The 24,200-nt window shown below is 42.0% G+C and overlaps 1 protein-coding gene across 6 annotated transcripts in view; it reads right to left on the bottom strand.

Annotated features, from left to right (window-relative positions):
- LOC138745913 (proline-rich protein 5-like) overlaps positions 1–24,200 on the bottom strand; it is a 362,551-nt gene that overhangs the window by 32,453 nt on the left and 305,898 nt on the right. For 5 of the 6 annotated variants that reach the window (XM_069903427.1, XM_069903428.1, XM_069903429.1 and 2 more), the window contains 3 exons: positions 20,055–20,084; positions 10,375–10,432; positions 7,689–7,780 (listed from right to left, as the gene is read on the bottom strand). In XM_069903427.1, coding sequence (XP_069759528.1) covers positions 7,689–7,780; positions 10,375–10,432; positions 20,055–20,084 — 180 coding nt within the window. The remainder of the gene's footprint in view (positions 1–7,688; positions 7,781–10,374; positions 10,433–20,054; positions 20,085–24,200) is intronic. The other variant, XM_069903431.1, reaches the window with a different exon arrangement.

Raw genomic sequence — 24,200 nt, 5'->3', positions numbered from 1 at the left:
AATGGAAGAGTCTTGTAACCCCTCCAGCGGGAACCTGGTCGGAAGTCACCTCACCTGCCAATCAAGGCACAGCCCCACCCACGGGTGAGTGAATGTCTTGATATTGGTTGCTTTGCAAGTAAACACCTCACCACTGGCTCCTGTGCATTAAGGGAGGTCGATATTGTTTCATGTCATTTTGTATTGTTTTAAACTTTTTAATGCTGTTTGCTCGATCTACCCATATAAACGGGAGAACCACGATTTATTGCGTCTGAACGTGGGAATTGCGATTTAGTACCTTTCGGATAATTGTATCGAGTAGTCATAGGCCCTTCATGCAGTGAAGGAGCCAGATTGTAAAGGCGGAGATTCTCCGCCCATATGTTGGGAGACTTACCTCTATGGATGCCCTGTGGCCAGCTCCAAGGTGCCGACTGCAATCTCTTTCGGGGAAGGACCATTGGCAGAGCGCAGCGCTCCACCGCCTCACGTGAATGTACAGCTGCTGCAAGCGGCTGATTCGAGGTGGGCTGATGACGCAGTCAGCCCGTGACCCATCTCCCCTCTCCCTCCATGACCCCCTCAGGGCAGGGGCGACTGGCGGGATCCATCAGATCAGGGGTGACCAGCGGGAGCTGTCAGGTCAGAGGTGGCCAGGGGGAGCTGTCAAGGCAGGGGCCGTCAGGGTGGGCGCCAATGCAGGCTGTGACAGCTCCACCAACTGCTCCAGCACCTCACCAGCCTGCTTTGGCCTTTGGAGCCGCTCTCTGCAGCTCAAAACGCGGCAGAGTAATGGCGTCTTTCCTACCCTTAAATCTCCCATGCAGCTAGAACTGTTTTAGAAATCACAGGGCGGTTCCAGTTGTGTGGGGGATTATGGGTAAGGAAGACGGCCATTGCTCTGTCGCATATTTATGACGGGTGGCGCTACAGCACCAGTTGCCCCGCTTCTCTCGGCTGTGGAGGGTGCTACGAGGCGCCACTCAACATAGGGCTGCTCCATGAAAGATAAGATTATGTTTTCCCTCCACACTTGTAGCCGTCCCCCAGGTGGAGGCTTGGCATGAAAGGACCAATTGTTTAGTTGCATGTGAGTGAAGACCCCCGAGGCAATCTCCCCAGTGCATTGATAAAGATTCTTTGTCTGTCCTTAATCTGTGTTCGGATTCATTACTTCTTGAACGCCGAACTTGTTCTGTTCATAACAATCACTTGGACAAATGACTTTAATACCTCGTAGTTAAAACTAGCCCTGTGAGTATTACTTATTTTCATTAGAAAGCATACACCTGGGAACTGATCTGCCCCAAGTTTTGGATAAATGCTGCACAGCCTATAACTCGTTTGGTTTGAAAACTTACAACCACATCATTTTCCCTCATCCCTGAAGCCAAGCCTGTCAGAAGGAAAACTAATTGGTGCTCACCAGCAATGAATTTATAAAACAAAAAACCACCTGTTGCTGTTGCCTTTCCTCATAAGGAGAGTGATAGAAGGCGTCATCAGTAGCCTTCTCTTTTCAAAAACCTGCACATCAATATCCTGGGGATCAGAAACTCAGTTGGACCATAAATACTGTTGCCACAAGAGCAGGAAAGAGACCTTGCATCCTACAGTAAAGTAGGATTTTTTACAAAGAAAACTTCTGTTCCCCAGCACTTTTCCTAACCACTCTACCACGGCCTTCCTGTGTTGCGGAGTTTGTTGGAGGGTGAACGTCGTATTCATTAACCTAGTCTCTCAGTGCCTGCGGTCAATTTACGCTGCAACCTGCTCCTTAAAAATGTGTAGGGGTCTTGGTGGAAAAATTATGGGATGGAATTTAGCAAATGAATTCCATCAGGACATTTTTACACTGGTAGCGGAGCAGAAAATTTCTGCAAATTTTCTGCTTCTCAGCATCTGTGTAAAAGACTCATATTCCAATACCCAAAGCCACTCCACAAGGTACAACATGGATGAGTCCTGGAATATTTTCCACTTGCATGGATGAGCGCAGCTCCAATGGGAATCAAGAAACTCGACCCCCCCCCCCCCATATACCACCTTAAGTCATTCCTTACTAACCACATGGCACTTATGACATCCTATGCCATAGGTTCTCTGTGGTTAGTAAGGGATGACTTAAGGTGGTATGTGAGTGGTTAAAAAAGGTTGAGAAACACTAATCTAGAACATAGCAACTCATGCAACGACTGGCCCTCCTGCCACAACTTTAACATCAATTCTTCCCACTGGTAGCACATTGTGGTCGTGGTATGTCTCATCAACAAAATGCACTGCATTCACTCTCTAGGCAACTCCAGTAACACCTACTTGCAACTCTACCACTAAGAGCAAGTAGCAGATATATGGGAATGCAGCGACCAGCAGACGCTTCTCCGAGACATGCACATTCCTGACTTGGAATAAATCCCTAGTCGCTCATCATCAATGGGCCTCACTGCTGGAAAGTCCTTACCTACAGTACAGTGGAAGTACCTTCCCAAGTAGGATGGAGGTTTCTGGGCAATTAGGTATGGGCAGTAACTGCTAGCTTTACTAGCGATGCAAAAAAGCAGCATACTATCCAAATGATGAGACTGCAGAAGGATCGACATGCTCCAGGTCACAATTTGTAAAAAACTGGGATGTCAGGGCTGCAATTGATTTGGGAAGCCAACTGAAAGGTATTCAGGATTGAACCTTCTAAAATCCAAAATAAAGGAACTTGTTAATCCATTGGAAGCACAGATACATTTTATTAAACTAATATCAAAATGCCTACTGAGGAAGGATTGGACAGGCTCAGCTTGTATCCACTGGGAAGAACAAGTGGGAAAAGATCAGGATGACCTTGACAGGCTGGATTTGCAGGGGGCACTTCCGCTTGTGGGAGAATTTGAAACTAGGGGTCACTGTTTAAAATTAAGAGGCCACCTACTTATGACAGAAATAAAGATCCCACCCCTCCCCTCAGCTGTTCATGGGTCCTAGGAATTTTCTTCCTCAAAGGGCGGCAGCAGCAGATGGATATATGATTGGCAAGGAATGTGGAGCTGTTACCATCCGATCTTAGTGAATGGCGGAACAGGTCGGAAGGCCAAGTGGTCTATTTTTGCTTCAAATTCGTAGGCTTGTAAGACCTACTGGAAAGACACAGAATTAAAGACAGAGGCATCAATCAGTTGGTATGTAATGGGCTCCTTGATGAACTGTGAACAGAGCTCTACTTTACCAGTCCAAGATGGCCCTAGATGCCGAATGACAGATATAATATCCAAGTGCATCAACTCCTTCTTTCGTCCCCGTTAATCTGACCCCACAATCAATCAGTTTTGTTTGCAATCATAACCTGGCCTTTTTTTTTGGAATACTTTATTTTAATTTTGTGGACAACATGTATCAAGAAATAAGCATTACTTAAATACACAAATTGAATTGAAAAAAAAAATCAATGGTACAAGTTGTCCACATCTCCAAACAGTCCCATTTCCACCCTCCCCCTCCCACCGAACTGAAAAGCAGGAAAAGAGAAGGAATTGTCTGGATCCACTATCCAGTTCAGAGGATCTAATTCCTTTTCTTCCCTAGATCTCAAATAGGGGAAAGAATCAGAATGTAGAACTCAAGAACAGAATAAGTATCCCTAAATATTCAATTCTGCAAGTCTGGCTGCCACACGTGTTAAAATGCAAAAACATGTTATACTTCTTCCTTAGATTATGTAATTTTCTCTTGGGGAACACAACTATACATTTCATCAGGCTACATCCAGAGGGGAAATAAGACTTCCAAGCAACTGCAATACACTCTGCCCACCACCAATGCAATTTTTAGAAATTCTAATTGGTACTATTGGGCAGCCCAGATGAAATTTGTCACTTTCCTCTTTGACAGAAGAGACAAGCCTTCATGAGTTGAAATTGAACTGCACAAAGTTGGAGCAAGAGAGAGAGAGAGAGCGAGTAGCAGAAGATCTCATATATAAATGGGATACTAATCTATTTCTGGTGGAAATGAAGCACCTTTAACAAAGCATATTTTGAATATTTGGTACAAATTGAATAATTTAATTTGAACAAAGGGAAAAATATCTCCAAAAATGCCCTTGACAGAAAATAGATTAATTATTTTAACAATGGATATAAAAGTCTACATACATGGTTCCATAAAGGGCTCAGGTATGTGGAAGATTGTTAGATTGTTACCTGCAAGTGCAACTAATGTAATTTGAACAGTTAATAAAATAAATATAATATTCTTAACAACACAATCTTCTGCTACTTTCAATTACAAGGTTTTTTTTAAAAAAGAGATGAATCAGGACCGACCACGATGTTACCAGAGTGCAGTGAAATGGAGATTCTAATTTGAAAGTGGACACAAGGATGTTTACATCTGCAGTGTATTCCTTACTTCAGTCAGGAACTCACAAGCGGGAGTTATATAAATCAAAACAAAATGGGAATCAGACTTGAATATTAGTATTGGTGATAAGAACTGGTCTGGGACTGCATGACCGATACAATAAATATAAGATATAGATTGGTGCAATATAATTTTTTTTGCATCAGCTGTATCTTACCCTGCAGAAATTACATAAATTAAATTCTAATATATTGGATATATGTTTTAGATGCGGTGATGAAATGGGAACCTTTTTACATTCCACCTGGTCATGCTCTAAAGTGAAACCTTCTTGGGAAAATTTAAGAATTTTATTAGACCAGATTATTGGGAAACAATTGCCACAAAGTCCAGAATTGTTCCTCCTAGGAACTACTGTGGATGTAACCTGGACTTAATAACACTCTCCCAAATGTGTGTATTCCAATGTTTGGAGCAGAGATATTCTCCCTCACACACAGATCAGGATATCAGAGATTCCAATTTCCTCCGTGGGCAAACAGAGATGACTTCAAAGTACCCGTCACCTGCAATTTACCATCTTGCATGGGAAAATAGGCTCACCTCTGGGACTGGGAAGCAACAAGCTATCACGGCCATTCAGGTTATGACAAAGAAACCGATGTGAAATCATCAACAGTTGTTTAAATAGATTAACAAGAGAAATGTGACTGCGACCAACAACTGACTGTGCCAGCTCAGCTCCACGGGAGGACTCTTAGAAAAGTTGATGCTTTCAAGTTATCCAACAGGACCAGAGTATACTTGAAGAGTCTACCGTGATACTGAAAGATTAAGGCATTTTCAGAAGGGAGATCCTTATCTGTCCCGAAAAACCATTATATTTTTGCGTTACTTAAAATAATTTCCCTTGTATTCTTGATGATACAGAGCACCACCAGTCACAGGTCAACTAGTGATTCACCTCCTTGCTTTTGGTGGGATCTCATTACTCTGAAAGGTTGTTTTCAGACAAAGGAAACAGCTCCGCTTTGAATTTGAACCACTGACATGTTTCCAGGAAATGGGTTTTAAATGCGTGCCCTTTTCCACTCCTTTTAAAAAAAAAAGCTTCCCCTGCTCAACCACATTCATGAATGGAAAAATATCGCTAGAGGCACAAATTCAGTGGATTTTTTTTTATACTTGAAATCAAATAGTGCACCGAGGGCAACTAAAGTTTAATTGGACTTTTTTTGGCTGCAGGGTTAGCCATGTAAATCAAAGTGAAGATGCTACGTGTAATGGAGTGCATGGTCAAACAGCCAAGAAGTGGTGCACCCAACCCCTCTAATCCCAGAGAAAATGAATCCGTTTGCTCATGGCAGGTACATACAGAACAGATACATTTAACATAATACGGTAACAGGTACATACAGAGCAGATACATTTAACATATGGTAACAGGTACATTCTTCAGGCCTGGAAGTCAGCCTGAAGAAAGCTGAGGTCCTCCATCAGCCAGCTCCCCACCAGGACTACCAGCCCCCCCACATCTCCATCGGGCACACAAAACTCAAAACGGTCAACCAGTTTACCTATCTTGGCTGCACCATTTCATCGGATGCAAGGATCGACAACGAGATAGACAACAGACTCGCCAAGGCAAATAGCGCCTTTGGAAGACTACACAAAGGAGTCTGGAAAAACAACCAACTGAAAAACCGCACAAAGATAAGCGTATACAGAGCCGTTGTCATACCCACACTCCTGTTCGGCTCCAAATCATGGGTCCTCTACCGGCATCACCTACGGCTCCTAGAACGCTTCCACCAGCGTTGTCTCCGCTCCATCCTCAACATTCATTGGAGAAACTTCATCCCTAACATCGAAGTACTCGAGATGGCAGAGGCCAACAGCATCGAATCCACGCTGCTGAAGATCCAACTGTGCTGGGTGGGTCACGTCTCCAGAATGGAGGGCCATCGCCTCCCCAAGATTGTGTTATCTGGCGAGCTCTCCACTGGCCACCGTGTCAGAGGTGCACCAAAGAAGAGGTACAAGGACTGCCTAAAGAAATCTCTTGGTGCCTGCCCCATTGACCACCGCCAGTGGGCTGATCTCGCCTCAAACCGTGCATCTTGGCGCCTCACAGTTCGGCGGGCAGCAACCTCCTTGGAAGACCGCAGAGCCCACCTCACTGTCAAAAGACAAAGGAGGAAAAACCCAACACCCAACCCCAATCCACCAATTTTCCCCTGCAACCGTGTCTGCCTGTCCCGCATCGGACTTGTCAGCCACAAACGAGCCTGCAGCTGACGTGGACATTTAACCCTCCATAAATCTTCGTCCGTGAAGCCAAGCCAAAGAGAGAAGAAGAAGAAGAACAGGTACATACAGAACAGATACATTTAACATATGGTAACAGGTACATACAGAACAGATACATTTGACATAACCATTATTGAGAGTGAGTGGTCAGGCTCAATCAAGTTATTAGCATCAGAATACTGAGCACTGTACATTATCACTTCAAAAACATCTGCCGCCCATCAAGTTTTCAAAGTAACAATGCTCCTCAAAAGTTGACAGGCAAGCAGCTGATTCTTTGGTATGTAACCATTATCTGAAAGAGTAAAGTAGGTGATAACTAACCAGGACAGTTTAAAACTCATTCAATTTTTGTGTTTATTTAGATTCCTTCCCCCCCCCACCCACCCAAAAATTTCATGGGACTGTTTTTATGTTGTGTCTCAAAAACCTGAACTGCTGTAATTCAGGGGTACATAATATAGAGGAACCTATGGGACTAAGACCTGATGAATTTGGAATCGATGAAAATGAACAGATCCACTGAATACTGTACTTAAAATTAATAGAACTTAAGTAAAATAGACAAAAATTCAAACACCTGTTATAAAATGATGTCATTAGCATTTTAAATATTTAACCAACTATTTATTGTTCTCACAGGTGAGACTATTTTATTTTTTTTTAGAAACACTTATTGTCCCAAGGTACTGCCCACCGGAAGTGAATAATTTCTTATCACTCATTCTGAATTACATCAAATTGTTTATTTGCTACTATAATGGCATGCCCAACATAGTATGAAGCAGAAACATGTTACCAGGAGATCTGCTAATTGCGTTTAAGTTTTGTTTTTCACTTCAGAGCTATTCAGAGTTATTCTCGCTGCTGAGTGTGATCAGTTTTTGATATTGCTAACATTGAGCAACATCAAAAGAGAACAATGGTGTCACTGTTCCTTTTCAGGGAGGTGCATTCTATTATCTCTATACACAAGATTACTGCACCCTTTTGGAAATGAATTGGACAGGAAGATTGCTTCATTAAGACGTACACAAACAACCTACCTGAACAGGATAAAATATTGCCTGGAGCATAGGAAGAATGTCACAAAAGAAAAAGTCCCAAACTTCAGCCACGGTGTCAAGTAATTTCTGACCTAAATAAATAAATGCATATTATATGAATTGTAGGATAGACACAGACTTTTACCACAACTAACATCTGTGCTAGGTTTTTGATTTTTTTTGCAATGTAATTCGTGGAACAAAGAAGGCGAATGACCCTTGCTTTTTGTAATATACGTAAATATTTGGACAAGAATATATGAGGTGAGGCAAGTTTGCAAATGACACTACGGTGTAAAGTGAAGAAGCTTACCTGGGTTTGCAACAGGATTGAGACCAGATGGGGAATTGGGCTAAAGAACAATAGACGTAGGGAGATAGATCAGCTCAATGAATGATGTAATGATAATAACCTTGCGCTCAATGGCAGCAAAACCAAGGAGATGATTGTGGACTTCAGGAGGAAGTCAGGGGAACACGACCCAGTCCTCATTGAGGGCTCAGTAGTAGAGAGGGTCAAGAACTTCAAATTCCTGGGCATCAACATCTCTGAGGATCTGTCTTGGAGCCTCCATGTTGATGCCATCACAAAGAAGGCTCGCCAGCCTTTATACTTTGTGAGGTGTCTGAGGAGATTCAACACGTCACCAAAGATTCTCGTAAACTTCATCGGGTGTATCATGGAGAGCGTTCTACTGGTTGCATCACTGGCTGGTATGGAGGCGCCAACTCTCACAACAAGAATAAACTCCAGAGGGTTGTTAACTCAGCCTGCGACATCACGGGCACCAAACCACTCCATCAAGGACACCTACATGAGGCGGTGTCTTAAAAAAAAAGCAGCTTCTATCCTCTAAGACCCCCCACTACCCAGGCCATGCCCTCATCACTCTGCTACCATACAGGAGCCTAAAGATGAGCACTCAATGGCACAAGGACAGCTTCTTCCCCGCTGCCATCAAATGCCTGAATAATCAATGAACTAAAGACACTGCCTTACTTTGCATGCACTATTATTTTAATTTTTTTTATTTATAATAATATTGTAAGATGATTATAATATGAAAGTTTGCACTAAGATGCTGCAGCAAAACACCAAATTTCATGACTTGTTTATGACAATTAATTGTGATTCTTGGAGAAGCCATGTGCAGTTTTGGTTGCTAGCTCGAAAAAATATATTATAAAGTTGGAAAAGGTACTGAAGAGGTTGGAAAAGCAAGGCCAGCCTGTTTTCTTTAGAGTCTAGAAGGTTTAGAGGGACGTTGCACCTGTGGACCTATTTCTGTGCTGTTAGGATCCCATGACTCCTAGGTTTGGCATATCCCTTAACAACAACTACTGGTTCCCCGCTGAAAGCATCCTTACTGAATGCTTAACAATGTGGTATAGGAACAGCTCTGCTCAGTACATCCAAAGCCTCCCTCCCCTCCATCTACACTTCTTGCTGCTTCTGAAAAGCGCCCAACATATCCAAGGACCCATCCCACCCTGCGACATACTCTTCTCCCCCATCCAGCAGGGAGAAGGTTCAGGAGTGTGAAATCACACACCAACTGGTTCAAAGACAGTTTCTTCCCCATAATCATCAGGCTCCTGTTTGAACCTCACAATTGTGATCTCGTACGACTTTGTGTCATACTAATTGATCTTTCACTGTAACACTGCACATTGAAATATGCTCTTGCTTTTCTAATGTATGAGTTTGAGTGGTTTTGCTGGATTGCTCTGTGAATTGAATTCTTCACACAATGCCGGGTAAAATGTGACAATAAGTTTGAACTTGCAGCGATCATTCAGCTCACTAAGTCAATATTAGCTCTCTACGAATTTCCATAAATTCCATTCTGATTTCCTTCAACATATTCTCTCACATATTAATGGACAATAGAAAATCTTTCTTTCCACTGCCCGACTTCCTCTGGCTTCCACTTTTGATTCGCTCAAGTTATAGTCGCCGGTCACGAAATGGGTATAAATTTCAACTTGTTCTCGTGACAGACCAAGGACTCATTAAACAACTTAAAAGTGGACTATGTACAGAAGGAAGAGTAAAACTAGGAAGACGAAGACTAATCCACATCACTCTTGCTCAAACCAGCCAGTCAATTATTGGATACCATTCATAATGACCTGATATCAACCAGATTTTAGAGGAGTTGTAATAGATGTCAACAATCCCAGCAGGAGCAACAAGTTTAAGGGCCTATCCAATTACATATTTTAGTCAACATCAACAGGCAACCATCAAATTACTTTAGGAGCGTTTTTATTCTCCACAGTTATGTGAAACAGTGATATTTGCAAGCAAATAAAATCTAAATTAGAAGGGATCTAAATTAGGGAGGGGAGATGAAAGATGTTTTACCTGAATCTGCAAGGAGGCCATCTTTTCATCTTGGAAATAAGGTTAAATATTTATCAGCATTTAATAAAAAGGGATTAACAGAAAGAAATTTGTTGTTTTTATTAGGAAAATCTCTGTACTTTATCTCATCACTTAATGCAATCCACCATGGAGGCTCCATGGTGCACTGGCTGAGGATTCATTGAGGAGGTGGGGTAGGAGGTCCAAGTCAATGTTTCCACTAGCAACTCACATGTCTCTCATTCAGAAGAAGCATCATAGCTTGTGACTTAAGTTGAACTACATCGAAATTCACCAAAGAAACTCGCAAAACTTTACCTTCATAAAATCGTATTTTGTCCCTCAAAATCACCATGCCCTTAGTCAGCAGTTGGTTCTGCAAGTAGAAGCAAAAGCAAATAAAAGATAAATAAAGATTCACATTTGTGAACACTCAGATTGGTACATTCAGTTAAGAACAGAACAGGGAGAAAACACTCTCCTTCCTTTTAAAGACCAGCATCAAGATGTACTTGATTGAATGCCTATTGTAAGTAAAGAAACCAGTTGCAATCATTAGGAATAATTCCTTTTCCACTGCAATCCTTACAAAAATAAAATTGCAGGATTATAAAACTGCACCATTCATTTTAAACAGACATCATTCATAACACTGGCCATATTAATAATGGGTCAATATAATGAGGAGAAATGAACACATTTAATTAGATTATGGATGAGGATATTTGCTAATTAGAGCTTATACGAGGTCTATTCACTCCACTGTGTCTGTAACCACTGAAGTAGAATTCGAATCCAACATTGTAAAGTGTTGAAGCTCCAATAGGTTGGCAAATGTTCCAGACCCAAGGCAACTATAACACTTTTTTAAAAAATGAGAACTTATAAGCTTGAATAAATCCCCTTGCTGGATCAAAGACACAAAGAAAAACATGTCGAACACTCGCCCACTCAACTCTTTGCCCAACTACTAATGAGCTGAAATGCAGGTTTTAAAAAAAAATCATACTAGCAGGATACCCGGCGTTGCCCCAGAAATTTTAAAAACAAACAAATAAATAAATAAATAGACTGGGCTTGGAGTTGTTCCTCAGTTTCCTGCTGCCTGCTCTCTGTTTGTCTGGAGGCCTGAGCACTGAGGTGGGCCTGGTGCTGCTGTTCTGTTTCCTGCTGCCTACATCTTGCCTGTCTGGAGGCCTGAGCACTGAGATGGGCATATTGCTGTTGTTTTGTTTCCTGCTGTCTGCTCCTTGCATGTCTAGAAGCATCAACCATGAGGCGACACTGATATTCCTCTGCTGTCTCTTGCTTCCTCCTTTGACTCTATGGGCTTGTGAAGAGCTTCGGCTAATGTTGCATCACTTTTTTGTGTCCCATATTGAACTGGGTTTGGCCACTTGTTTTATTCTGAATGTACATTGATGCGTAGCTCTGGAACTAATTGAGGTGTCCCTGGTGCAAGTTCAATTTTGTTTTGAACTTCATATGACCTTAAAAGTTAAATTCAATGTGGTCATGACATTCAGCATCAAATGTTATACCTACTGAACCACCTCGGACATTTCTTAAGTGTTCCATATTGATTTACATCTTTCTTCTTTGGCTTGGCTTCGCGGACGAAGATTTATGGAGGGGGTAAAAGTCCACGTCAGCTGCAGGCTCGTTTGTGGCTGACAAGTCCGATGCGGGACAGGCAGACACGGTTGCAGCGGTTGCAGGGGAAAATTGGTTGGTTGGGGTTGGGTGTTGGGTTTTTCCTCCTTTGCCTTTTGTCAGTGAGGTGGGCTCTGCGGTCTTCTTCAAAGGAGGTTGCTGCCCGCCTAACTGAGGCGCCAAGATGCACGGTTTGAGGCGATATCAGCCCACTGGCGGTGGTCAATGTGGCAGGCACCAAGAGATTTCTTTAGGCAGTCCTTGTACCTTTTCTTTGGTGCACCTCTGTCATGGTGGCCAGTGGAGAGCTCGCCATGTAACACGATCTTGGGAAGGCGATGGTCCTCCATTCTGGAAACGTGACCCACCCAGCGCAGCTGGATCTTCAGCAGCGTGGACTCGATGCTGTCGACCTCTGCCATCTCGAGTACTTCGACGTTAGGGATGAAAGCGCTCCAATGAATGTTGAGGATGGAGCGGAGACAACGCTGGTGGAAGCGTTCTAGGAGCCGTAGGTGATGCCGGTAGAGGACCCATGATTCGGAGCCGAACAGGAGTGTGGGTATGACAACGGCTCTGTATACGCTTATCTTTGTGAGGTTTTTCAGTTGGTTGTTTTTCCAGACTCTTTTGTGTAGTCTTCCAAAGGCGCTATTTGCCTTGGCGAGTCTCTTGTCTATCTCGTTGTCGATCCTTGCATCTGATGAAATGGTGCAGCCGAGATAGGTAAACTGGTTGACCGTTTTGAGTTTTGTGTGCCCGATGGAGATGTGGGGGGGCTGGTAGTCATGGTGGGGAGCTGGCTGATGGAGGACCTCAGTTTTCTTCAGGCTGACTTCCAGGCCAAACATTTTGGCAGTTTCCGCAAAACAGGACGTCAAGCGCTCATAGAGAACAGACAAATAGACATTCACAAATATATATTAAATACTTGATGTATCAGCTCTTGATATTTTCAGAATAAGTAGAGAAAAATAGCAGAACATTAACCTTCAGAAACAATTGATACCACATTGAGGAAGGTCATTGTTGTCACAGGTCAACAGTAAAATCAGAAGGCCAATTGTTCCAGACTGCTGCACACCTCTTAAATGTGCCTTGGCTTCAGAACACAAAAGGATTTATTTTTAAATGAGCCCATGTGTCTTAGCTTTGTTTGGAATGCTTGTATTTTTAAAAGAAAATGAGTTGTTGTTTAATCATGGTCCCAAGCTTAGTTCCTGGAGTGCAGAATACAGAGTTAATCTGTCTTCAGGAGGTAAGAGAGGCCTGGAGGTAAAGGTGCATCATCAAAAGCTGTTTTTTATAGACTGCATTAGACAGGGCACAGCATGAATTGGTAGATTATGCAGGGAATAAGAGAAGTAGAAATAACTTGTCAAATCAGCCATCACTGAAGAAAGTGATAAATTTTCTGAATATTCTGATTTCAACACCATGAAATTGTGGGCAGTGAAAATATAGACCTGAGGGGTTAGCAAATGAAGCAGAATCAATAAAACATTAATTTGGGATTACTCACTAAGCATTGCGGTTAGCACAACGCCTTTACAGCGCCAGCGATTGGAACCAAGGTTCAAATCCCATGCTGTCTGTAATGAGTTTGTACATTCTTCACGTGTCTGGGTGGGTTTCCACCCACTGGGGGGTATAGGATAATTGGGTGTAAATTGGGTGGCATGGACTTGTGAGCCAAAATGGCCTGTTACCATGCTGTATGTCTCAACTTAAATTTAAAATTAAGAGCAATTGCTGTGGTAGTAGGCCATAATTTGATATTTTTACCCCCCACTGTTTATGGTTGTGATGGAATAGGAAAGAAGTGAACCATTTGTGGTCCTGACGCAGGAGGAGCCCCAATCACACTCCATGTTGTTCCTCTACTAAAGAAGGGCAAAAGGTACAACACAGGAAATAATGGGCCAGGGAGTTTTATTTGAATGGTAGGAAGATCCTTAGGAATAGGATCTACCTACATCTGGAAAAGGATAGGCTTATTAGGAGTGGTCAGTCTGGGAGGTCACATCTTTCAAAGTTGACAGAGCTTTTCTTTTGAGAAGGTGATGAGGATGATTGATGACGGTCAGGCAGAGGATGTGTCAACATGAATTTCAGTAAAACTTTTAGCAAGATCATCTAGATCAATCCAGGAGAGGAATGAACACAGGATCCATGGAGACTTGGTAGCTCAGATCCAAAATTGGTTTGGTTATAGAGGGTGGGATGAAAATGTAGGTGGGCTGATCAGTAATTTTGCAGATGACTTAAAAAATTGGCAGAGTTGTGGATAGTGAGGAAAGTTGCAAAGGAGCAAGACATAGACCAACTGGAAACACGGGCAGAGAAATGGCAGATGGAGTTTAATTCGGACAACTGTGAGGTGTTGCACTGTGGAAGATTAAATGCAAGAGGAAAGCACATGGTAAATGGCATTACCCTTTGAAGCTTTGAGGTACATTGGGATCTTGGGGTGCAAGTCCATTACTCCCTGAAACCAGCAACACAAGTAGTCGGGTGGTAACAGAGGTGTAGAGCACACTTACCTTTATTAGCTAGCATTGAGTAGCAAAGTCAGGAGGTCATGTTGCAGCTACATAAAACTTTGGTTGGACCACATTGGAGTATGGTGCAGTTTTGGTTACCACATTGCAGGAAAGGTGTGGAGGCAGAGAATGGAAAAGATTCATCACAATGTTGCCTTGATGAAAGGCTCAAGCCCGAAACGTTGGTGATGTACCTTTACCTTTGCTACATAAAGGCACTGATTGACCTGCTGAGTTTCTCCAGCATTTGTGTGTTTTTTCAAAGGTAGTAGGTTTATCATGAGAGGAGGAAAATTTAAAAGTGATTTCAAAGTCCGGTTCTTAGTCCCTCATGGGGTATGGTAGGCGCCTGGAATGCACTGCCAGGGAATTCAGACACAATGGGAACATTTAAGAGAAATGGAGACGAACACATGAACATGCAGGGAATGAAGGGATTTTGTCAAAATACAGGCATATATGGAACTTTATTTGGCATCATGATCAGCACAGATACCCTGGGTTAAAGGACAATTCCTGTGCGAGACTGTGTTATTTTCCATGACTCTGAAGGCTAGGAATCAAAAGTTTAATAAAAAAGTGACCCATTCCTCAATTAAGTGCTGAAACCAGTTAAACTTGACTAAATCAGTGAGCAAAGACGGGAACCAAACAAGGCACTGACATTCCAATGAAGCTGAAACTGGAAATAGTGAGTCAGAATACACGATGGAGATTGAGAACCTGGTTGGGTGGTGCCAGAACAACAACTTGCTCTCAACGTCACCAAGAGCAAGCAGCTGATCTTTGATTTTAGGAAGGAGAGGCTGAGAGACCATGCACCAGTCTACATTGATAGGATGGAGGTGGAGAGAGTCATAACCTTCAAGTTCCTGTGAGCCCTTATCTCAGAAGACTTCTGGAGCCAGCACATTGAGGCAACTGTACCAACACCTCTACATTTTTTAATGTAGACATACAAGCACGGTAACAGTCCTTTTCGGTCCATGATCCTGTGCCATCCAATTACACCCAATTGACCTATAACCCCAGTACATTTTTGAATGGTGGGAGGAAACTGGAACACCTGGAGGAAACCCACACTGACACAGGGAGAACATACAAACTCCTTACAGACAGCGCTGGATTCGAACTCCAGTCGCAGGCAATGTAACAGCATGATGCTAATCCCTACGCTAACCATGCCGCCCAAGGTGGAGTCTGAGGAGATTCAGCAAGTTATTCATACTCCATCACACTTCTGCAGGTGTACTCTGGAAAGAATATTGACTGATTGCATCACAGCCTGGTTTGGCAATCCGTGGCCAGGAACACAGATGGCTGCAGAAGTAGTAAGCATAGCCAGGCCCACCACAGACTTGAGTCTTCCATCCATTGCCAACATCTCTGCAAGTCACAGAGTACATCATAGAGGGCCTCAATCGCCCTGGTCACAACCTCTGCTTCCTTTGGGTAGAAGGTACAGAAGCCTGAAAACCAGCACCTCAGATCAAGAATAGTTTCTTTCCATGAGCTATCCCCTCTTGGATTGACTGCACTATTGCATGTCACTTGTTTTTGCACGAAGATTACTGCAAATGATTATTAACTATCTTAAGTATCTCTTTTAATTTAATTCAATTAGTTTTCCATTATAATTTTACTTCATCAATAACTGCCTGGCTGCTGCAAGTAAAACTTTCAGGCATATGTACAGTGTAGAATGTGTATGGTATTAAACTTCTGATCATTACCATTAAAACAGTTGATGAGCCATCCGTGTTTTCAGTGCTCCAGGCCCTTTAGAGAACGTACCATGTGGTATTCCTTTTGGAGAACATGTTCAGATCAGTGAGGACAGCTTGACTTGGCTAGAGCAGTGACTATGCGAGTGGGAAATTCAGATCCCAATAGATTTAATGTCACTAGAAAATGACATTTTCAGCACCTTGCGGCTGTTCCTTGCAGAAAGATGCTGGCTGATCTGCATCGGCACCAGTTCCCTGTACTAATCCCATGGCCATGATTTACTCAATATCTAAAAATCTGTTGATCTCTGCTTTAAATATACTCAGTGACTCCTCTCCTATAACCATGGGTTTACAATTCCACCCTCTAGGTGAAGAAATTTCACCTAGACGTAACATCTTACGTCAAGAAAGTGTCTAGTTCTGGACAACTCTACCAAGGAGGACTGTTCTTGTCAATTCACAGAATTCTGAAAGACATCAACTTTAACTGTTCTAATATCAATAGACCCAGCTGGCTGAATCTCTCCTAACAATAAACCTATTACTGTAAAACCTCCAGTATCCAGCACCTATGGGGATTGCTAGAAAGTGTGTTTTCTAGTTGCTTGAGACTTATTCTTACAATGCCTAATACACCTGCATTAAGAATAAACAGTTTAAAAGACAAAAATACTATACTGTACTTATACTGAACAAACTTCACTTTCATGAATATACAAACCTTAAAGCATTTTACTTGATTTCAGTCACATTCTTTGAAAACATTTAACCATTGCTGCATCTGCAGGTTCCTCCCCCTCTATGGAGCCATCCGAAAGACGAACAATAACATTACAAATAATTAATTCCCCTCCCCCAGGTTTACAGATAAAGCCTCTGTCCAGGGTGACTCTTATTAAGTAGGGATAAAGAGACACTTTAAGAGAGTCACCCCATTGGTGAGAGGCATCAACCTGCTCTTCACACTGGGTGACGCCATTTTATTCAAACAGCTACGACGAGCAAAGCATGACCAAGGCCCTCTGCTGGCTGAATATTTGCTCCCATCTTCACCAAAGGTATGAGTGCTACTTCAGAGAACATATATTTTACAATTTTAATCTTAAGTTTTTTTTAACCTATTATTTTATTCTTATTAATTTTAATTTTTAAAATTTATTTTCCTCAAATTTTTTTGCCAATTGCTGAGGCTTCTGGTTGCTTAAATTCCCAATATCAGGGGTTTTAGTATATTCCAGGAATCAATCTGGTAAACCCAAGCAGTATTCCCTCTATTACAAATATATAATTAGACAGGAAGCCCATTTATGTACAAACTAGTGTCCTATATAATTGGAGCAAACCACCTCCACTCTGGTACTCTAATTCCCTTTCAATAAAGACCAATATACTACTCGACCTTCAACCTCAGTGTATCTGTATGTTAACTTTTATTGATTCATGTACTGGAACATCTTTATCTCTCTGAGTGCCAGAACCTTTCAGAATCTATTTATTTTAAAAAATACTCTGCCATTCAATTACTTCAACCAAAGTACATGACCTCATGTTTTTCTCACAATTCCATCAATATCCTTACCCATTAGTCACCCTATCTGCACTTAATCCTCCTCACAACCCACTCTGCTAGACAGCATTTTATTATACATTCAAATTTACTGATGATAAAAATAATCCACTCATCCACGTATACTAGAAACAGCTGAGTCCTCTGACACCCCACAAGTCACAGACACCTCACCTGAAAATGATCGATTTATTTCCATCTGTTAACTATTCCTCAATCATCACTAGTACATTCTGCCTCATAAAATGTGCGTTAATTTTGTGTGCCACCTTATCAAAGCCCTTCAAAATCTCAGATATACTGGTTCTTGTTCATCTTGCTGGTTAAATCTAAAAAAAACCCCAAACCCCGATTTGTAAAAAGGAGATTGTGTTTTGACAAAGTCCACATCAAGTTTGCTCCTTCCTATTATTGCTTTCTCAGGAAAATGGAGGCGTACAATTGGTGGGGGGGGTGGGATTAAATTAGAAGGGTTGTCAAAATAAAAATCAGGGAGTAGAAGCTTGAATGATAAGACTCATGGGTCACCTAACCCAAGCTGTTCAGTACAGTGTCATACAACCTCCCTCCTTCCCCTCCATCCCTAAAAATAATAGATGGAAGTTTATCACTGTCCCACAGTCTTTCTCAATCATTTTTTGGCTGTAGCACCATTAGGACTCTGTTCAAAGTTTACGGGCCCACTTTCCTGTGAAGCAGAAGTAAAACACTCAAGTCTTCAGACACCGTGGTTGAAGTAAATTCAGTGTACTTTATATAGCAAAGCTCGAGCCTGAAATGTTGGTTATGTACCTTTATCTTTGCTATATAAAGTACACCGACTTGCTGAGATTCCACAGCATTGTGTTTTTACTCCATGAAGCAGTGAAGTTTTAAATTTAAAGTTTTACATTTTAAAATTCGACATACAGCACAGTAACAGGCCATTTCGGCCCATAAGTCTGTGCCCAATTAATCCACAGCCCCAGTATATTTTGAACCGTGGGAGGAAACTGAAGCCCCTGGGGAAAACCTACACAGACATGGGGAGAATGTATAAACTCCTTGCAGAAGGCGTGGGATTCGAATCCTAGTCCTGACCACTGGCGCTGTAAAGGCATTGCTCTAACCGCTATACCAACTGTGCTGCCTCTTAGTTCAGTTGGCTCTTCTGCACTTCTCTGCTACCAGATGCATAAAATGTTAAAAATATTTTAGGCTTTTGTCCCACTTAAGTGTGCTGTGGGACATCCCCTGCTGAGAAGGGCTGGTCTAGCGCAACACTGGAAGGTCTTGCTTATCCAGGAGTAACAAATGATAGCCACCAACTGGACATCAAGGCCCATGTTCCTCTGCAATACTCCTGAAGGAGTGCTTATGGAGACAAGCGTCAGCACAAATTTCCAGTGACGCAAAATAACCTGGAAATAATTGCAAGCTTGTTCCATTCCAGAGAGGAAAAAGTTCAGATATTCAGTTACATAACAAAGGAGAAAAATTCTAAGCATTAGCAATCAACAACAATATGTATGATAGGATTTGAATATGTGACACTTTCTGCTGCAAATATTGAACCTGCAAGGTCCAGATAATGAAACACAAACTAATCAGGAAACATCGGTGCTGCTTGATTGATTCAGTTCTCCCTTGTCAATAACCACAGGCACATTTTACAGAGGTTTCCAATTATTATGTCTGTGAAACTGAGAAAGGCTGTTATTACTTCTATAAAGATAAATATCCTCCTTTTAACAACCATCTAGTTTCAGGAGTCTTGCAGAATAGAAGTCGTGTTGTGCATTAGCTGTGTCTATTATTCAAGGTAAAGGAAGGGCATTTTGCAGTTGAGCTAAATTCCAGTTAATTGAGTCAGAATTGCTCCAGAAAATACTGGACTTAAATTTGAGTACTGGGTATTTGAGGAAATTCAATTCTCGTCATTTAAAAATGATCCAAAAGGTGCTTCTGGAGTTTTAAAAGTACATACATAACATTTTATAACATTTCACTGTGTTTCTGATTGTCACTTAGCAACTGCACACATTGGAAATATATTTAACCTGGTGTCTTCAGAAACAGTCCTACTTTTCAGTTCATTTATCAAAGCAATCTTTAAAAGGATAGATTTGGTGGTCATTGGAAGAATCGTTGTCTCCCCACAAGATATCTATTTATTAATGGGCTCAGGGAATGGAGGATGCAATTAAATGCAATGTTTTCATGCAATGCAATGTTCCAAAGCAAATAAGAGGGAATAATAATGTTCAGAAATTATATTTCCTAAAGAGTTTAAACAAAAATCTGAAAGTAATTAAACCAGGAGTAAAATGTCAATTCAGAAGTTACTTACGGGATTTGTTTCCCAAATAGGCTTTCATTTTCAATTGTCAAAACAGGTAAAGGAATATGGCCATAAATGCATGGAGTGAGGTCACAGATCAAATCGGATCGCACCAAATCTAGCAGAAGGGCTCGAGAGAGCCTGGTCATTTGAGACGGGAAATGTTAACGTAAAATGCATTTTACCTTCTCGAATAAGTAGGAAGTATTCTTTCCCTAATAAAACAAAAATTAGACTCTTATATTATGCCACCATATACATGTGGTTAAAAACCAGCTCCGTTCAAAGAAGACCTGCAGTTAGCACAACACCTTTAGGGCGCCAGCGACTGGGACTTGGGTTTGAATCCCGCGGTTTGTAAGGAGTTGATACGTTCTCCCCATGCCTGCTTGAGTTTCCTCTGGGGGCTCCGGTTTCCTCCCACCATTCGAAACGTAACGGGGGTGGTTGTAGGTTAATTGAGTGTAATTGGCAGTATGGGCCGAAATAGCCTGTTACCTGTATGTCTAAATTTTAAAAATTAAATTAAAAAATTTAAATTTAAAACTGTTGCAATAATAGTTTTATTTCTGAGAAGTTTGTAGCCAAGACAGCATCCAAGGACAACGATTTCATTCAAATATAAAAAGTTTTAGGATTTGTTCCAATGCTTCTTCATTAATAGCTTATTTTTAAAAATCATATTTAAAATCAACATGGTACTTATCAACCACGTTTAAATTTGAGAGCATTGAATGGGAATGGGAGATTGAGAGACAGAAAGAAGACACATTGAAGTTGAGCACACCCTTTGCAAATTAGTAATCATTTTAAACTAGATAAGCAGCTAGGCAAGTTTGTCTGTCACTGCATTATCCCTGCTACTTGCTTGTTCTTTTACCACTTACTAAATCTGTTGATTAAAGATAAACTCAGAAGCTCTAATGCGTTGTTTTCCTCGCTTCCTGTTTCACATGATCATCCTTGTTTTTCCCCAAGGCGACAACCCTCAGTGGCTATCAACAATGAAAAATCCCAGATTGCCGGACCTTGAACTCAAAACTGAGCTCATGGCTTGTTTTAATGCTTGTGTAAGCTGTAATGGCTTAGACTGCTCAAAAGCATTCTCAGTATCTCAGGAGGAAACAGCAGCAGTAATTAAAAACAACTTGGGGGTATAAATATGATAACCAAGTGTAACATGAAAGATTAACCCATGCTTTTGACAGAGGAAACATCTCAACATTGGGAAGAGTGGGGTGAGCTAGGGTAGCCAAGGTGAATACTTCCAACAGACTGATATCCCTGCAAAGGATTCAGATTGGGATTAAATGAGCAGGTTCCAGAGTATGAAAAAAAATATATGTTGGAAAATGTTGGAAATATTCAGCTTCTGCAGAGAAGCAAACATTGTTGCTGTTTCACCTTTGTGAAAAGTAAGAAAGAAAAAACAAATTAATTTTTGGCAGCAGAGAAAATGGGGAAGGGTAGGTGAAACATTGGGATTATCTCTGATTGGTTAAGACCAAATGGATTAATATAGCATTTAGAAGCAGATTATTCCTGTTTGCCTGTGTGCTAACAAGGCCAGGCTGTGCTAAGGGAGAGAGAAAATTCAGAGAACAATCAGAAATGGCTAATTTTGATGCACACAGAAAGAGTAGGTTAACTAAAATTGGAGAATCTAATGCCAAAACGGCTACAGTGCAAGGAGCAAAAAAAGGTGAGGTCGTTGGGGCTTGTAGGTAGGTCAGAGAAGGGGTGGGATGGGGAAATTAATGGAAAGAACACAAAACAATCACCCAAATCTACATTTGTTTTTCTCAAAGACAGAAGAGGCCATAGCGTGAAGGTTGAATGCGGTACACTAGATTGGAAAAAGTGAAAAATGAATCGCTGCTTCACTTGGAAAGATCATGTGGTTTCTTGAAGGGCAGCAAGAAAATAAGTAAAAGAAGCAGTCCAGTGATCCAGTAGCTGTATGGAAAAGTACCAGAAGACAGAGAGTGGCAGGCGAGAACAGGTGAGTAGACGAAGCAGTCATGAGGGAATGATCCCTGCAAAATGCTGAAAGGGGAATGTGTAGTTTGTAATGGGATCTTCTTGGAGGGTTCTGAATTTGCAGGTTTTGGCATTGAAATTCATTCAGTGTGGAGGCTGATAAGATGGAAGGAGAGGGCTAGGGAACTCTGCATTTTCTCTGTCCAGGAGAGAGGGTAATAGCATAGGGTGGAAAACCGATGAAATGTAAACAAAGGGTTTGTCCCATTTGGTCATGGGGAAACCATGGTTCTAATACACGGAAAACATGTCAAGTGCACCTGTGCAGAAAGCTTCATCATCAGAGCTGGGAGAAAGGAATGAATCCTTACAGATGGCAGGATGGAAGATAGCTGTGGGAGAATGTGGGTTTGTCCTGGCTGCTTGTTCCAGGCCTTTCCCCAGGGATGGAGAAATCCAGAAAAGGGAAGAGAGCGATGCGCCGTGTGAAGATGAGAGCAGGGTACAAATTAGAACCACAAATAACATTAGAAGTGATTCAGATTGCCAACCCGTCTCTCCCCACGAGACTGATCCATTAATTAATGGGCTCGGGGTATGGAGGATGGGATTAAATTGAATAAAAGGAAGCAGCACCAATCAAACTACCAGAAAGTGGGATTGAAAGTTTGTTCCAAGCATTCCACAAATGGAGAGGGGTAGCTTGGACCCCCATGCTGACGCCTATGGCTACATCATTGCTCTAGAGAATGTGAGTTGATCTGAGGAAATTACTTGATACGAGATGGGACATCTGTCATGAAATGCCAAGTTGCTCCAAACCCAGAGTGCTTTCATCGCAGCTGTCCGGGGCCTGCCACATGTCACTGCAATTGGTCTTTCAGATGGGATAAGAATAACTGGGGCTTTGCTCCAGGGAGGGAATCAATGTGACATTGTGGAACACAAGTCTCCAATGACAACATTCCTTTGCTTTTTCAGTCGTCCCAAGAGCCCTGTCCAAAACAGTGCCTTCTTAGATGGAGGCTCCACCTGCACAGGCAGCAAACTGCAAAATGACACAAATAATTTTGTCAGCATAGAAATGTGACTGTGCTCCACTCGACGGCCATCTTAGTTCTGCTGAGGATGTAGCCATGGATCCAGCGAGGATGCTCTTCAAACAGGTGTAAATATCTTGAGTTTGTTTCTTGCTGAAGTTCAAGCAGCAGAACTGGCAGGCTGATCGAACCATTCTCTTTCAATAGCATGTCCTGCTTTGTTTATTCTCCTGGTTACTAAAGATGGTGCTGAGAACAAAATGCTTTTAAGTGCCAAAGTGAGTTTCAGAAGTAGAATGGAGCATAATGATTTATGAAGCATGGTTTTGCCTGAAGTATTATGATCTCAGATTCAATACAAGGCATTAAGATCAGGGAACGATGAGTCAGTAGGACTATGCAGGAAATAGGATGTGTAGGTTGCTTTAGATGAGACAGTGTTTATCAAAGTTGGGGAATTAGACCAAGTGAGACTTACAATACTTAAATCTGAAAACGAAAGAGGGACTGGTAAGAATTTGTGCAAGGAAGAGATAGAAGAAAATGGAAAATCTCATTCACGAGATATTAGATACAAGATGGAAGCCCCCTGGCATATCGGTAGGAGCCACAGATAACAAGTCTGGCAGACAAAAGTGATGCTTCCAATAAAGCCTAGTTTAATAGAGACTCTTCCAATAGAAAACCCTTCAGGTGATAAATCTGAAAGCAGCTCACTTGGAAATTACTTGGAATATATCCATATTCCAGCTCCCCAGGTTAACCATTTGCTGATAGGGCACATTCCTGGAGAAACTCTGCAGGTCAAACAGTGTACTTTAAATACCAAAGACAAAGGTACATAACCAACGTTTCAGGCTTGAGCCCTTCATCAAACTATGGAAAAATGTTGGCAGGCAAAACAAATTGGTGTTGTGGGGGATGGGGTGGGGTGGGAGGAGTATGGACTCAAAGGCAGGAGGTAATAGGCAGATAAGGGAGGGAGGGCAAAGTAGCAAGCAAGAGGGATGGCTCTAGGAATAGGGAGGGAAGGGAATAGGGGAAAGGAGGGAAGGAAGAGAGAATGGAGAGTAGGATAGCAGAAACTGGAGAGGTCGATGTTAATTCCATCCAGTTGGAGAGTCCCCAGATGGAAAAATCAAGTGTTGTTCTTCCAATTTATGGGTTTTCCTGGTGGGATTGTACAAGGCCATGGACAGACATGTGTGGGATGCAGAAATGAAATAGTTGGCCACTGGGAGTTCCCTCCCACTGATGTGTACAGAGCGAAGGCGCTCAGCGAAGCACTCTCCCAGACTGCATAGTAAGCCA

Source organism: Narcine bancroftii, chromosome 11 (assembly GCF_036971445.1).
Source record: "Narcine bancroftii isolate sNarBan1 chromosome 11, sNarBan1.hap1, whole genome shotgun sequence".
Taxonomy (NCBI): Eukaryota; Metazoa; Chordata; class Chondrichthyes; order Torpediniformes; family Narcinidae; genus Narcine; species Narcine bancroftii.
The sequence above is the reverse complement of the archived record's forward strand: the minus strand, read 5'-3'. Positions and strand labels throughout refer to the sequence as shown.